We start from the raw sequence: 16,323 nt of genomic DNA on the forward strand, positions 1-16,323 counted from the left end.
CCCAATTCACCCTTAATTCCTAACCCTAACCAAAATTTCTTCCTTTTTGTGTTTCCACCTATTTCACCTCAATTTCCTAACCCGAACCCAAATTTCTTCCTTTGCAACCACAATTTCTTCTTTTTTAATCGCATTTCCACCTGATTCACCTCAAATTCCAAACCCTAACCCAAATTTCTTATTTTTTAATTGTTTCCACCTATTTCACCTCAATTTCCTAACTCTAACCCAAATTCCTTATTTTTTATCACATTTCCACCTAAATCACCCCAAATTTCTTCTTTTTCATCCCATTTCCACCTATTTCACCTCAAATTTCGAACCCTAACCCAAATTTCTCCCGTTTCCACCCACAATTCCTTCTTTTTTCACCTCATTTCCACCTAATTCACCTCAAATCCCACCCACTTCCAAATCCCTTTGGTTTCCCCAAAATTCCCATTTTCCCCCAAATAAATCCCGCCTATTTCACCTCAAAACTCCTCATCTTTCACCCCAATTTCCTCTTTCTTCACCCAAATTCCTCCTTTTTTCCCTCACTTTTCCACATAGGAATTTTTTTTTTTAATGGGTTTTGGGGTTAATTTAAAGGAAAATCTGTAGAAAAAAAGAGGAATCCCCGCCCAGTTCTGGGGTGTTTTTAATTCCTTTTCCATTACGGAACCAAACTGGTCCTGGGGCGGCGTCAGCCCCAGTTCCGGAGATAACTGGGACAAACTGGCATAAACTGGGATAAACTGGGGCAAACTGGGACAAACTGGGAATTGGTTGCGGGGAGCGGCGGCGTCCGGGCGTTGGCAGCGGGAAACTGGGGCGGACTGGAATGGACTGGGAGGGACTGGGAGCAGCCAGAGGGAAACTGGGGCGGACTGGGAGGGACTGGGAGCGGACTCGGACCAGACTGGGGGCGGACTGGGATCAGACTGGGAGTGGACTGGGGGCGGATTGAAACTGGACAGAACTGGACTGGGAGCGGCCAGCGGGAAACTGGGGCAGACTGGGAGGGACTGGAACTGGACTGGGAGTGCTGGGCTGGGATCAAACTGGAACTGGGCTGCGATTGGACAGGACTGGAACTGGACAAAACTGGACTGGGAGAGGACTGGAACTGGACTGGGGGCGGAGAGGGACCGGACTGGGACAGGGCAGGACTGGACTGGAGCCGGACTGGGATTGGACTGGGACCGGATTGGGATCGGACTGGGACCGGACTGGGATTGGACTGGGACCGGACTGGGATTGAACTGGGACTGGATTGGGATCGGACTGGGACCGGACTGACGTCGGACGAGGCCCCGCCCCCACCAACATCCGGGCACCTCAAGCCGCAGCCCCACCCACCCCCTCTGCCTCACCATTGGCTGCTGGTGCATGACGTCATAGGTGGACGTGGTGAAGGCGGGGATGGGGTGGGGGGGGTGCAGCGACTTCCAGGGATCCCAAAATTCCCCCTCACCCTCACCTGGGCCCCCCCAGAGCGGATCCCGGCAGCGCCAGGGGCTGAACAGCGTGTCCGTGCTCGGGGGGCCCAGACCCAAAACCCCCGGTGCTGTGACCTCAAATCCCCCCCAGTGCCACCACCCCAGACCCCCATGTGCCATGATCCCAAATCCTCCAGCGCCATGACCCCAGCCCCCCAAGTACCGTGACCCCAAACCCCCCAGTGGCACCACCTAAACCTCCCAGTGCCACAACCCCAAATCCCCCAGTGCTGGCACCCCAGATCCCCCAGTGTGTGACCCCAAACCCCGCAGTGCCGGCAAACCCACCCATGCCACCGCTCCAAATCCTGCAGTTCTGTGACCCCAAACCCCCCAGTGAGGCGACCCCAAACCCCTCAGTGCCACAACCCCAGATCCCCAGTGCCACAACCCCAGACCCTGCCTGTGCTGTGACCCCAAACCCTCCACTGGGGGCACCCCCAGTGCCACAACACCAAATCTCCCAGTGCTGTGACCTCAAACCCCGTTAGGGGCACGATCCCAAACCCCTCAGTGTCACCACCCCAGCCTCCCCACATCAGTGGGACCACCACCTCAAATCCCCCAAACCCCCCCAGTGGGGCTACCCCAGAGCCCCCCCCACCGTGTGTGACCCCAAATCTCCCAGTGCCGTGACCCTAAATCCTCCCTGAGTGCTGTGACCCCAAACCCCCAGTGCCACAACCCCAAATCCCCAGTACCGTGAGCCCAAACCCCCCAGCCCCCATTCCCATGACCCCCCTCCCAAATCGGGGTTTTGGGGTCCCCCCCAAACGGACCCGGCCCCACCCTGGAGCCGCCCCCGGTGTGTAGGGGATGGGGAACCGGGAATTGATGGAATTCCTGGGAAAAGGGAAATTCCTGAGCAGCCAAAGTTTTATTTCTAAAACCATTTTTATTTCTCGATTTTTAATTTCTAAATCTGAAAGCTGCAGAGAGGGAAATTCCCGGTGGGAATCCTGCTGGGTTTTATGGGAGCTGCTGCCCTCAAACCTCCCTGAGGGGGGATTTGGGGTTCTGGAAAACCCCAGAAATGCTGGAAATGCTGGGAAATGCTCTGTCCCCAAAGCTGAGCCTGGCAGCAGACCTGGCTTTAATTTTATTGGGAAATCCCAAATGGAACATTCCCCAATTAGGGAAAACCCCAAAGAGCAAAGTCCTGCTGAAATGACTGGAGTGGAAATCCAGGAAATCCCGAATGGAACATTCCCGAATTAACCCAAGGAGCAAAGTCCTGGCTTTTCTTGGGAACTAAATCTGGCTTTCATTTTCTTGGGAATTAAACCTGGCTTTCATTTTCTTGGGAAATCCCAACTGGAACATTCCCCAGTTAGGGAAAAAACCCCGAGGAGCAAAATCCTGCCGGAGTGACCTGAGTGAAAATCTGAGAAATCCCAAATGGAAAATTCCTGAATTAGGGAAAACCCCCAGGACTGGCCTGGGTGTCCCCAAGACCAGCCCAGTGTCCCCAGAGCTGGGCCAAGTGTCCCCAAGCCTGGACTGGGTGTCCCCAGGGTGGCCTTGACTGTCCCCAAAGCTGGCCCAGGTGTCCCCAGGGATGTCCTGGGTGTCCCCAAGGCCGGTCTGAGTGTCCCCAAGGCTGTCCCACATGTCCCCATGGCTGGCCCGGTGTCCCCAAGACCATCCCAGGTGTCCCCAAAGCTGGCCCGGTGTCCCGAGGGCTGTCCCAGGTGTCCCCAGGAGTGGCCCAGTTGTCCTCAAGGCTGGCTCAGATGTCCCCAGAGCTGGTCTGAGTGTCCCCAAGTCTGGCTGAGGTGTCCCCAAAGCCGGCCCGGGTGTCCCCAAGTCTGTCCTGGGTGTCCCCAAAGCTGGCTCGGGTGTCCCCAGGTGTCCTCCTGCTCCCAGTGTCCCACTCTGCTCCTGCTGCCCACCCGGGGCTCGGGGGGGTCCCGGGGGTCCATTCCCCCACACCGGGGGTCCTGGGGGTCCCGGGGGTCCGCGGGCTCCGGGGTCACCTGGGCACGGATGGGTCGGAACCGACGTGGCCGAGGAGGAAGAGCTCGGGGCGGGCGGCAAAGCCCAGGCGGCCCTGGGGGGGGAAGGCAACAATTAATGCCGGGGCTTAATTGGGGAGGGCAACAATTAATGCCGGGGCTTAATTGGGGAAGGCAACAATTAATGCCGGGGGTTTAACTGAGCCTGGCTTAAGGAAGAGCCAAAGAGAGCAGAAGGAAGCCCGAGGTGGTTGAAGGAAGCCTGAGCTCAGCCCGGTCTAACAAAGCCCAAGTGAAGGCCAGGTAAGGAAGACAGAATGGAGGCCGGGTTAACAGAGCCACGATTTAATAAAGCCCGAACTGAGCCTGGTTTAACAAAGCCACGATTTAATGAAGCCCGAACTGAGCCTGGTTTAACAAAGCCCAAGTTCAGATGGGTTTAATGAAGCTCCAATTGAGGACAGTTCAACAAAGCCTGAATTAAGCCTGGTTTAATGAAGCCGATGTTGAGCCCAATTTAATGAGCCTGAGCAGGGCAGGCTTTAAATGATCCCGGTTTAAGGAAGCCCCAGTTAGGCCCAGTTTAACCAGGCCCGGTTTAACCAGGCCCGGTTTAACCAAGCCCGGTTTAACCAGGCCCGGTTTAACCAGGCCGGGTTTTACCAAGCCCGGGTTTAACCAGGCCCGGGTTAACCAGGCCCAGTTTAACCAGGCCGGGTTAACCAGGCCCGGGTTAACCAGGCCGGGTTAACCAGGCCCAGTTTAACCCGGGCCTGGTTAACCCGGGCCTGGTTAACCAAACCAGGGCAGGAGCCGAGGCGGCCCCAGGCTCACCCACGCTCATTAATTAGCAGAGAGCAGCAGGAACGGCGCTAATTGGGGCCGATCCCGCCGTTAATTGGGGCAGATCTCGGCCCAGCCCCGCCCAGGGCTCCGAACGGCCCCGCCCTCTGCATTCCCCAATTAACCGAGCGAGCTTAATTAACTTCGGGGCGTGGCTGAGCCTTAATTAGCAGTGATGACACAACGAACCCCTCGGGACGGTGCTGAACCGGGCTGAGCCACAGGCGAGGCTCTGCAGCGGCAGAAGCAGGAAAAAAGGGGCAAAAGCAGGAAAAAAAGGGGCAAAAGCAGGAAAAAATGGGGAATTTGGGGTTTTTTGGTGGGTCTGGCCTGGGCAGGGCGGGCTGAAGGAGCCGAGCCCCGATCCCACAGAAGGAATTCCCATGGGAAGGGATGTGAGGGACCCCTGAGCCCGTTCAGGGGACAGGGACGAGCCCCAGCTCACCCTGATCCATTCTGAATTTTCCCTTTTTTCCCCTCTTTTTGTATTTTTCCCTCCTGTATTTTTTGCAGGTGTGTTTGTGGCTCTGTGTTATTGGCCTGCTGCATCAATAATTAATTTTCCAGTGTTTTTTTTCCATGGCCTTTCCCTGGGCAGAAACACAAAAATCCCAGAGCTCCAAGGCCCAGGATCAGCTCCTGGAGGAGCCAAGGGAGGATTCCAAAGGTGAGAGAATTCCATCACCGCCTCTCCTCCTAATTGTGCTTTTATTAATTATTTCATTTCTAAAATCAATAAAAATGTCCTCACCCCTGTGGGGGCGGAGTTTTGTGGGCACCTTTCCATTACTGCCCCCAACGGCCTTGAAGTAAAATCCACTTTTATTTGAAGTAAAATCCATTTTTATTTGAAGTCAGACCTAAAATGATCTCGAGTTTCATTCCCAGGTTGGGAAAAGGGAACAACCCCAGAGCTCCAGAGCTTGGGGGGCTCTGTCCCAGCACCAGCCCCAAAAAAATGACCCAGGAAGCCGAGTTGGAAAAGTCTCCACATTTTAATGGGGTTTGTACAACCAAAAATCCCAAATTAGTGCAGAGGGGAGGCTCCACTCACAGCCAGGGCTCAGCTGAGACAGAATTCCCAATCCTGGGTACAGCAGAATCCCAAAGCCCAAATCCACCTCTGGTCCAGCCCCTCGTCCCCCCCAGGCCACAAATCCCAGAGCTCGTGGAGTGGGAATGGGATAAAACCCACAAATGTCCATTAAAGGGTTAAGTCCTGCTGGAGTTCTGGGATAACAGCGGGAAAAATGAGAATTATGGTCAGGGAGTGCTGTGGGTTTGGGAAAGGGGGGAGGAGGGATCTGATCCTGCCCCACATTCAAGGGGAATTTTCCTGCCGGGCTCTGAGAGTTGGCACCTTCACCCCTGGGCACCGGGGAAGGACCCAGAGCTGGCGGGGATGGAGAAACCCCAGCAGATCCCAAACCTGATCCTAAACCAGATCCCAAACCTGATCCCAAACCTGATCCTAAACCTGATCCCAAACCTGATCCCAAACCTGATCCCAAACCAGATCCCAAACCTGATCCTAAACCAGATCCTGAACCAGATCCTGAACCTGATCCTAAACCTGATCCCAAACCAGATCCCAAACCAGATCCCAAACCAGATCCTAAACCTGATCCTAAACCAGATCCTAAATCTGATCCCGAACCAGATCCCAAACCAGATCCCAAACCAGATCCTAAACCTGATCCTAAATCTGATCCTGAACCAGATCCCAAACCTGATCCTAAACCAGATCCCAAACATTGCCCAGAGCTGGTGGGGATGGAGAAACCCCAGCAGATCCCAAACCTGATCCTAAACCAGATCCCAAACCTGATCCCAAACATTGCCCAGAGCTGGTGGGGATGGGTAAAACCTCACCAGACCCTAAACCAGACTGGGGATGGATGAACCTCACCAGATCCCAAAGAGTCCCCAGAGGTGGTGGGGATGGATAAACCCCCAGCAGATCCTAAACCTGATCCTAAACATTCCCCAGAGCTGGTGGGCATGGATAAACCCCCAGCAGATCCTAAACCAGATCCCAAACATTACCCAGAACTGGTGGGGATGGATAAACCTCACCAGATCCCAAACCAGATCCCAAACATTGCCCAGGGCTGGTGGGGATGGGTAAAACCTCACCAGATCCCAAACCAGATCCCAAACATTGCCCAGAGCTGGTGGGGATGGAGAAACCCCAGCAGATCCTAAATCAGATCCCAAACCTGATCCCAAACATTGCCCAGAGCTGGTGGGGATGGATAAACCCCAGCAGATCCTAAACCTGATCCCAAAGAGTCCCCGGAGCTGGTGGGGATGGATAAGGGATGGATAAAACCTCCCCAGATCCCAAATCAGATCCCAAACATCGCCCAGAGCTGGTGGGGATGGATAAACCCCAGCAGATCCCAAACCTGATCCTAAACCTGATCCCAAACATTGCCCAGAGTGGGTGAGGATGGATAAACCCCAGCAGATCCTAAACCTGATCCCAAACATCTCCCAGAGCTGGTGGGGATGGATAAACCCCAGCAGATCCTAAACCAGACTGGGGGTGGATAAACCTCACCAGATCCCAAACCAGATCCCAAACATTGCCCAGAGCTGGTGGGGATGGATAAGGGATGGATAAACCCCAGGAGATCCCAAACCAGATCCCAAATCAGATCCCAAACATTGCCCAGAGTGGGTGAGGATGGGTAAACCCCAGCAGATCCCAAATCAGGTCCCAAACATCCCCCAGAACTGGTGGGGATGGGTAAAACCTCACCAGACCCTAAACCAGACTGGGGATGGATAAACCCCCAGCAGATCCCAAACCAGATCCCAAACATTGCCCAGGGCTGGTGGGGATGGATAAACCTCACCAGACCCTAAACCAGATCCCAAACATCCCCCAGAGTGGGTGGGGATGAATAAACCCCAGGAGATCCCAAACCAGATCCCAAACCTGATCCTAAACATCCCCTAGAGCTGGTGGGGATGGGTAAAACCTCACCAGATCCCAAACCAGATCCCAAATCAGATCCCAAACATCGCCCAGAGCTGGGCACTGCAGGGATTTTTATTTCAGAGAGAATTCCCTGCCTGGAGCTGGGAGAACAGGGAAATGTCAGCGGGCAGTGAGGGATGGATCCATTTTATTATCCCAAATAAAGCAGGGATGGAGCCAGGAATCCCAAATAAAGCAGGGATGGAGCCAGGAATCCCAAATAAACCAGGGCTGGGATGGAGCCAGGAATCCCAAATAAACCAAAAATGGACTCAGGAATCCCAAATAAACCAGGGATGGAGTCAGGAATCCCAAATAAAATAGGACTGGGATGGAGACAGCAATCTCAAATAAACCAGGGATGGGATGGAGCCAGGAATCCCAAATAAAGCAGGGATGGACTCAGGAATCCCAAATAAACCAAAACTGGACTTGGGAATCCCAAATAAACCAGAAATGGACTCAAGAATCCCAAATAAAGCAGGGATGCACTCAGGAATCCCAAATAAACCAGAAATGGACTCAGGAATCCCAAATAAACCAGGGATGGACTCAGGAATCCCAAATAAAACAGGGATGGACTCAGGAATCCCAAATAAAATAGGACTGGGGTGGAGCCAGGAATCCCAAATAAAGCAGGATTGGGATGGAGCCAGGAGAAAGGGCTGGGTGTGTTTGGGATTGGAGCCGGGAGGGGTTTTGGGGCCCCAGGAGGGGTTTTGGGGCCCAGGAGGGGTTTTGGGGCCCCAGGAGGGGTTTTGGGGCCCCAGGAGAGGTTTTGGGGCCCAGGAGGGGTTTTGGGGCCCCAGGAGGGGTTTTGGGGTCCCATCCTGCAGGTCCATGAAGCCCTTTGGGCTCTGACCCCACTGAGCTCTGCTGCAGCCCCAGCTGGGCAGAAAAGAGAATTTCCCCTCAAGAATCCCCAATCTGAGCTTTCCCCACCCAATTTCCAGGATTCAGAGATCCAAATGCACCCCCAGAGGGAGGGTGGGACCCCAAAACAGCCCTGGGGGACCCAAGGGGTGCCCTGGCCCCACTCCTGGCCCAGCCCCTTCCCAAAGCCACAAAAAAGGAGGGAATGAAAGCCAGGACAGGAGGGAGCAGCAAAGAAAAACCTGGAAAAGGAAAAACCCTCAGAGCCCAATCTGGGTTATCTCTGAGAGCTCCCAGAGCATTTCCATGGATCACAGAGAATCGATCACAAAATCATAAATAACCATTTGTGAGCCCCAAAATCCCACACGGGGCCAGGCAAGTCAGGAGTGATACCAGAGTTAATTAAATAATTAATGCTCAGCCCTCCCATGCTCATTGGAATGGGAAGCGTTTTAAAGTCAGTCATGATATCAGAATGAATTAATAAAATAATTAATGCTCAGTTTTCCCTTCCTCGTGGCAATGGGAAGTGGTTTAAAGTCAGCACTGCTAACAGAATTAATTAATAAAATAATTAATGCTCACCTTTTCCCATCCTCATGAGAGTGGGAAATGTTTTAAAAGCCAGTAGTGACAACAGAATTCATTAATTACATAATTAATGCTCAGCTTTCACATTCTCACGGCAATGGGAAGTATTTTAAAAGGCGGCAGTGATACCAGAATCAATTAATTAATTAATTAGTTTTTCGTTTTCCCATGCTCATGGCAGTGGGAAGCGTTTTAAAGCCACTAGTGATACCAGAATTAATAAATAAAATAATTAATGCTCAGTTTTTCCATGCTCATGGGAGTGGGAAGTGTTTTAAAAGCCAGTAGTGATACCAGAATTAATTAAATAAATAATTATTTATTTAATTAATTCATTAGCTTTCAGCTTTCCCATGCTCATGGCAATGGGAAGAGTTTTAGAATCAGTAGTGATACCAGAATTAATTAATTAATTAAATAATTAATGCTCAGTTTTCCCATCCTCATGGGAGTGGGAAGTGTTTTAAAAGCCAGTAGTGATACCAGAATTAATTAAATAATTGATTAATTAATTCGTTTTCAGCTTTCCCTTCCTCATGGCAATGGGAAGTGTTTTAAAGCCAGTAGTGATACCAGAATTAATTAATAAAATAATTAATACCAGTGGAAAGTACCAGATCTGCTCAGCCCGGGGCAGCCCAGCCGTGGTGCCACCCCATGCCCAGTGCCAGCAGTGTCCCCAAGTGCCACCAGAAGGGGATTTTGGGGTTTTTTAGCTTATTGAGTTCCTGGAGTTCAGGGTTTGTGCTACAGGGGGGGTCAGGGGCTCTGCGAGGAGGAATTTGGGGGTCCAGGGACAATGAGGGGGGGCTCAGGCTGCTCCTGTCCCCCCCAGGTGTGTCCCCACCCCCCCAGGTGTGTCCCCCCAGGTGTGGCTCCCATCTGGGGGGGCTCAGGCTGCTCCTGTGTCCCATCCAGGGGGGGCTCAGGCTGGTTGTGTCCCCCCCAGGTGTGACCCAGGCTGCTCCTGTCACCCCCAGATGTGTCCCCCCAGGTGTGGCTCCCATCTGGGGCCCAGGCTGTCCCCTGTGTCACCCCAGGTGTGTCCCCACCCAGGTGTAGCTCAGGTTGCTCCTGTGTCACCCCCAGATGTGTCCCCACCCAGGTGTGTCACCCCCAGATGTGTCCCCACCCAGGTGTGTCACCCCCAGATGTGTCCCCACCCAGGTGTGTCCCCCCAGGTGTGACCCAGGTTGCTCCTGTCCCCCCCAGGTGGGTTTTGGGGTGCAGCAGGCCCAGCCCTGCCCCGAGGGCTCCGTGTGCTCCGTGTCCTCGCGGCCGTGTCCCCGATGCCCCCAATGTCCCCAAGCGGCGCCGTCCGTGTCCCCAGGGTGGCTCTGGGGGTCCAGGCCCCCCCGCTTTGGCTACTTGGGGGGGTGGCAGGGCGGCTGCTCCAGGTGCAGGGTCCGGGTGACGCTTACCGTGCTGCCACAGGCCAGGAAGGAGGCGCCCAGGGCCACCAGGCACAGCCAGCTCTGCGGGGACACCAGGGGACACTCAGGGACAGGAACGGACAGCAGGGACAGGAACGGACACGAGGGACAGCAGGGACACGAGGGACAGGAATGGACAGCGGGGGACAGCAGGGACAGCAGGGGATGGGACGGGAGGGGACAGGGGGGACAGGAGGGAATGGGAGGGCTTGGGAGGGGACAGCAGAGATAGCAGGGACAGGAGGGGACAGTGAGGGGACAGGAGGGACAGGAGGGACAGGAGGGGGCAGGAGGGGACAGCGGGGATGGGAGGGGTCGGGAGGGACAGAAGGGGATAGTGAGGGACAGGAGGGGACAGCAGGGACAGGAGGGACAGGAGGGATAGGAGGGGACAGGAGGGGACACGAGGAGGCAGGAGGGGACAGCGGGGACATGAGGAGACAGGACAGGAGGAACAGCAGGGACAGGAGGGACACTCAGGGACAGTCAGGGACAGGAGGGACACGAGGGACACGAGGCACAGGAGGGACAGGAGGGACAGGAGGGGACAGGAGGGGACAGGAGGGGATGGGAGGGGTCGGGAGGGGACAGCAGAGACAGCAGGGACAGGAGGGACAGGAGGGGACAGTGAGGGACAACAGGGACACTGGGGACAGTGAGGGGGCAGGAGGGGACAGCAGGGACAGGAACGGACAGGAGGGGACGGGAGGGGTCGGGAGGGACAGAAGGGGACACGAGGGGACAGTGAGGGACAGCAGGGACAGGAACGGACAGGGGGCAGGAGGGGACAGCGGGGACATGAGATGGGACAGGAGGAACAGCAGGGACAGCAGGGACAGGAGGGACACTCAGGGACAGTCAGAGACAGGAGGGACACGAGGGACAGGAACGGACAGCAGGGACAGGAGGGGATGGGAGGGGTCGGGAGGGGACAGCAGGGACAGCAGGGACAGGAGGGACAGGAGGGACAGGAACGGACAGGAGGGGACAGGAGGGGACAGTGAGGGACAGTCAGGGACAGGAGGGGATGGGAGGGGTCGGAGGGGACAGCAGAGACAGCAGGGACAGGAGGGGACAGTGAGGGACAGCAGGGACACTGGGGACAGTGAGGGGACAGGAGAGGACAGCAGGGGACAGTCAGGGACAGGAGGGACGGGAGGGGTCGGGAGGGACAGGAGGGGACACGAGGGGACAGTGACGGACAGCAGGGACAGGAACGGACAGGAACGGACAGGGGGCAGGAGGGAACAGCGGGGACATGAGGAGACGGGACAGGAGGAACAGCAGGGACAGCAGGGACAGCAGGGACAGGAGGGACAGGAGGGGACAGCAGGGACAGGAGGGGACAGTGAGGGGACAGGAGGGACAGCAGGGACAGGAGGGGACAGTGAGGGACAACAGGGACACTGGGGACAGTGAGGGGACAGTGAGGGGACAGGAGGGACAGCAGGGACAGGAACGGACATGAGGAGACGGGACAGGAGGAACAGCAGGGACAGCAGGGACAGAAGGGACAGGAGGAACAGCAGGGACAGCAGAGACAGCAGGGACAGCAGGGACAGCAGGGACAGGAGGGGACACTCAGGGACAGCAGGGACAGCAGGGACAGCAGGGACAGGAGGGGACGGGAGGGGACACTCAGGGACAGTCAGAGACAGGAGGGACACGAGGGACAGGAGGGACAGTCAGGGACAGCAGGGACGGGAGGGGACGGGAGGGACAGGAGGGGACAGCAGGGGGGTGTCACAGACACATTTTATGAAAATTCCTTTCCTTAGGATTTTCCTCCTGAGAGGCCTCAGGAACAAAATGCGAACATTGATTCTCTGCTGCTGTGGAATGCAACGGGAATCTGTGATTGGCTCATGTTAATTGTTTTTAATTAATGGCCAATCACAGTCAGCTGGCTTGGACTCTCTGGTCAGTCACAAGATTTTATTTTATTTTATTTTATTTTATTTTATTTTATTCCTTTCCTTTCCTTTCCTTTCCTTTCCTTTCCTTTCCTTTCCTTTCCTTTCCTTTCCTTTCCTTTCCTTTCCTTTCCTTTCCTTTCCTTTCCTTTCCTTTCCTTTCCTTTCCTTTCCTTTCCTTTCCTTTCCTTTCCTTTCCTTTCCTTTCATGCCTTCTGATGAAATCCTTTCTCTATTCTTTTAGTATAGTTTTAATATATCATTTTTATATAGAATAATTATATATAATACAATATTTTATATTTTTATATATATCATAAATTAATAAATCAGCCTTTTGAGACATGGAATCAAGATTCTCATCTCTTCCCTCCTCCTGTGAACCCACCACAGGAGGGACTGAGAGAAATATCAGATTTGTGTTTCCAAACCAGCTCTGGGTCTGATGGGGGATAAAACTGGGAGATGAAAGAAACCATGGGAAGGATTGCACTGATTGATGAATGGGAAAATAAATATAAATATATTGCTTTTATAAATAAACTTTAGGTTTGCTGATAAATGAAAATTTCACGTTGAAATAAAATGTCTGATAAAGGAAATTAGACATTGAGAGATGACAGAAACAGCGGGGAAGAAAAAAACCCAAATTCCATAAGAATTAAAAATTTAAAGAGAGGGTTGTACATTAGAGGGGAGTCTTTGGTATCAGGGAGTCTGAACCTCTCAAGCACCTCAGAAATGGGAAAAAAACCCCTAAATCCCATAAGAATTAAAATTTAAAGGGCAGGGTTATACATTAGAGGGGAATCTTTGGTATCAGGTATTTTGGGGAGTCTGAACCTCTCAAGCACCTCAGAAATGGGGAAAACCCCCTAAATTCCATAAGAATGAAAAATGAAAAGGGAGGGTTATACATTAGAGGGGAATCTTTGGGATCAGGAGTTCTGGGGAGTCTGAACCTCTCAGAAATGGGGAAAAGTCCCCAAATTCCCTAAGAATTCAAAATGAAAAGGGAGGGTTTAATTAAAAATGAAAAGGTGCATTAGAGGGATCAGCCCCGAGGTGCCACCCAAGGAGCTGAGGGCAAAGGGCAGGGTGGCAGGGGACAGTGCCAGGTGTCACACACAGAGGTGAGTGAGGAGGGGACAGTGCCAGGTGTCACACATAGGTGACAGTGACATGGAACTGAGTGGGGAGGGGACAATCCAAGGGTCACACACACATGACAGAGCTGAGCAGGGAAGGGACAGTCCCAAGGGTCACACACAGGTGACAGTGACATGGAGATGAGGGGACAGTCCCAGGGGTCACACACAGAGCCGAGTGAGATGGGGACAGTCCCAAAGGTCACACACAGGTGACAGTGACATGGAACTGAGTGGGGAGGGGACAGTCCCAAGGGTCACACACACATGACAGAGGTGAGTGAGGAGGGGACAGTCCCAGGTGTCACACACAGGTGACATGGAGATAAGAGGGGAGGGGACAGCCCCAGGAGTCACTCAAAGGTGACATGAGCTGAGGGGACAATCCCAGGTGTCACACAGAGGTGACATGGAGATGAGGAGACATTCAAAAGGGTCACACACACAGCTGAGTGAGATGGGGACAATCCAGGGGTCACACAGAGGTGACATGGTGATGGAGATGAGGGGACAGTCCCAAGGGTCACACACAGGTGACAGAGCTGAGCAGGGAAGGGACAGACCCAGGAGTCACTCAAAAGTGACATGGAGCTGAGGGACATTCAAAAGGGTCACAAACAAGTGACAGTGACATGGAGAGGAGGGGACAGTGCCAGGTGTCACACACAGAGCTGAGTGAGATGGGGACAATCCAGGGGTCACACACAGGTGACAGTGACATGGAGATGAGCGGGGAGGGGACAATCCCAGGGGTCACACACAGGTGACATGGAGATGAGGGGACAGTCCCAAGGGTCACACACACATGACAGAGGTGAGTGAGGAGGGGACAGTCCCAGGTGTCACACACAGGTGACATGGAGATGAGGGGACATTCAAAAGGGTCACACACAGGTGACAGTGACATGGAGATGAGTGGGGAGGGGACAGTCCCAAGGGTCACACACAGGTGACAGTGACATAGAGATGAGCGGGGAGGGGACAATCCCAGGGGTCACACACAGGTGACAGAGCTGAGCAGGGAAGGGACAGTCCCAAAGGTCACACACAGGTGACAGAGCTGAGAGGGGAGGGGACAGACCCAGGAGTCACTCAAAGGTGACATGAGCTGAGGGGACATTCAAAAGGGTCACACACAGGTGACACGGAGATGAGGGGACAGTCCCAAGGGTCACACACAGAGCTGAGTGAGATGGGGACAGTCCAAAGGGTCACACACAGGTGACAGAGCTGAGAGGGGAGGGGACAGACCCAGGAGTCACACAAAAGTGACATGGAGATGAGGGGACAATCCCAGGTGTCACACACAGGTGACATGGAGACAAGGGGACAGTGCCAGGTGTCACACACAGAGCTGAGTGAGGAGGGGACAATGCAGGGGTCACACACAGGTGACAGTGACATGGAACTGAGTGGGGAGGGGACAGACCCAGACCAGTAGTCACTCAAAGGTGACATGGAGATGAGGGGACAGTCCCAGGTGTCACACACAGGTGACAGTGACATGGAACTGAGTGGGGAGGGGACAGTCCCAAGGGTCACACACAGGTGACAGAGCTGAGAGGGGAGGGGACAGACCCAGGAGTCACTCAAAGGTGACATGAGCTGAGGGGACATTCAAAAGGGTCACACAGAGGTGACATGGTGATGGAGATGAGGGGACAGTCCCAGGGGTCACACACAGAGCCGAGTGAGATGGGGACAATCCAGGGGTCACACACAGGTGACAGTGACATGGAGATGAAGGGGAGGGGACAGACCCAGTAGTCACTCAAAGGTGACATGGAGATGAGGGGACAGTCCCAGGTGTCACACACAGGTGACAGTGACATGGAACTGAGTGGGGAGGGGACAATCCCAGGGGTCACACACACATGACAGAGCTGAGAAGGCAGGGGACAGTCCCAAGGGTCACACACAAGGGACATGGAGATGAGGGGACAGTCCCAAGAGTAACACAGGTGACAGTGACATGGAGCTGAGCAGGGAGGGGACAGTCCCAGGGGTCACACACAGAGGTCAGTGAGGAGGGGACAGTCCCAAGGGTCACACACAGGTGACAGAGCTGAGAAGGAGGGGACAGCCCAGGAGTCACTCAAAAGTGACATGGAGATGAGGGGACATTCAAAAGGGTCACAAACAAGTGACAGTGACATGGAGATGAGGGGACAATCCCAGGTGTCACACACAGAGCTGAGTGAGATGGGGACAATCCAGGGGTAACACACAGGTGACAGTGACATGGAGATGAGGGGACAGTCCCAAGGATCACACACAGAGCCGAGTGAGATGGGGACAGTCCCAAGGGTCACACACAGGTGGTGCCCAGGCGGTGCCCAGGAGGTGCCCAGAGGGTGCCCAGGGGTTCCCAGGGGTGCCCAGCTGAAGCCCAGGGGGTGCCCAGGTGTACCCAGCTGTGCCCAGGCCATGCCCAGGTTGTCCCCAGGTGGGTGCCCAGGGTGTGCCTGGTGGTGCCCAGGGGGGGCCCAGGTGGTTCCCCGGCGGTGCCTGGGTGGTGCCCAGGGGGTACCCAGGAGGTGCCCAGATGAAGCCCAGTGGGTGCCCAGGTTGTTCCCAGATGTGCCCAGGTGGTGCCCAGGGGTGCCCAGGTGTACCCAGCTGTACCCAGGCTGTCCCCAGGTGGTGCCCAGGCCATGCCCAGGCTGTCCCCAGAAGGTACCCAGGTGAAGCCCAGGGGTGCCCAGGTTGTTCCCAGGTGGTGCCCAGGTGGTGCCTAGGGGGTACCCAGGAGGTGCCCAGGCAATGCCCAGAAGGCACCCAGGTGAAGCCCAGGTTGTTCCCAGCTGTCCCCAGGTGAAGCCCAGGGGTGCCCAGGTTGCTCCCAGGTTGTTCCCAGGGGGTGCCCAGGGGGTGCCCAGGCCGTGCCCAGGCCGGGACTCACCAGGTAGGCGACGAAGGCCAGGTAGACGAGGCTGAGCAGGGCGGCCCCGATGTAGAGCGCCAGGCTGTGCAGCGCCATCACGTACGCCACCACGAAGTACATGTTGATGCTGCAGATGAGCAGGATCAGCAGCCCCCCGGCCACGCGCCAGAACCTGGACGGGGCACCGGGGTCAGCAGGGGGCACGGGGGGGCA

General features: G+C 54.9%; 1 protein-coding gene and 1 long non-coding RNA gene across 2 annotated transcripts in view; both read right to left on the bottom strand.

Annotated features, from left to right (window-relative positions):
- Window positions 1-2,368: 2,368 nt before the first annotated feature.
- LOC135459035 (natural resistance-associated macrophage protein 2-like) overlaps window positions 2,369-16,323 on the bottom strand; it is a 65,235-nt gene continuing 51,280 nt past the window's right edge. Inside the window, exons 14-16 of the mRNA XM_064734632.1 lie at window positions 16,129-16,282; window positions 10,154-10,207; window positions 2,369-3,531 (exon numbers count right to left, since the gene is read on the bottom strand). Of these exons, the coding sequence (XP_064590702.1) occupies window positions 3,454-3,531; window positions 10,154-10,207; window positions 16,129-16,282 (286 nt within the window). The 3' untranslated portion in view covers window positions 2,369-3,453. The remainder of the gene's footprint in view (window positions 3,532-10,153; window positions 10,208-16,128; window positions 16,283-16,323) is intronic.
- Window positions 4,971-7,274, bottom strand: LOC135459036 (uncharacterized). Its single transcript, XR_010442960.1, has 2 exons — window positions 6,688-7,274; window positions 4,971-5,780 (listed from the first exon to the last, which is right to left on the bottom strand). It is a non-coding gene; the product is annotated as an uncharacterized LOC135459036 (long non-coding RNA).

Source organism: Zonotrichia leucophrys, chromosome 29 (assembly GCF_028769735.1).
Source record: "Zonotrichia leucophrys gambelii isolate GWCS_2022_RI chromosome 29, RI_Zleu_2.0, whole genome shotgun sequence".
Lineage (NCBI taxonomy): Eukaryota > Metazoa > Chordata > Aves > Passeriformes > Passerellidae > Zonotrichia > Zonotrichia leucophrys.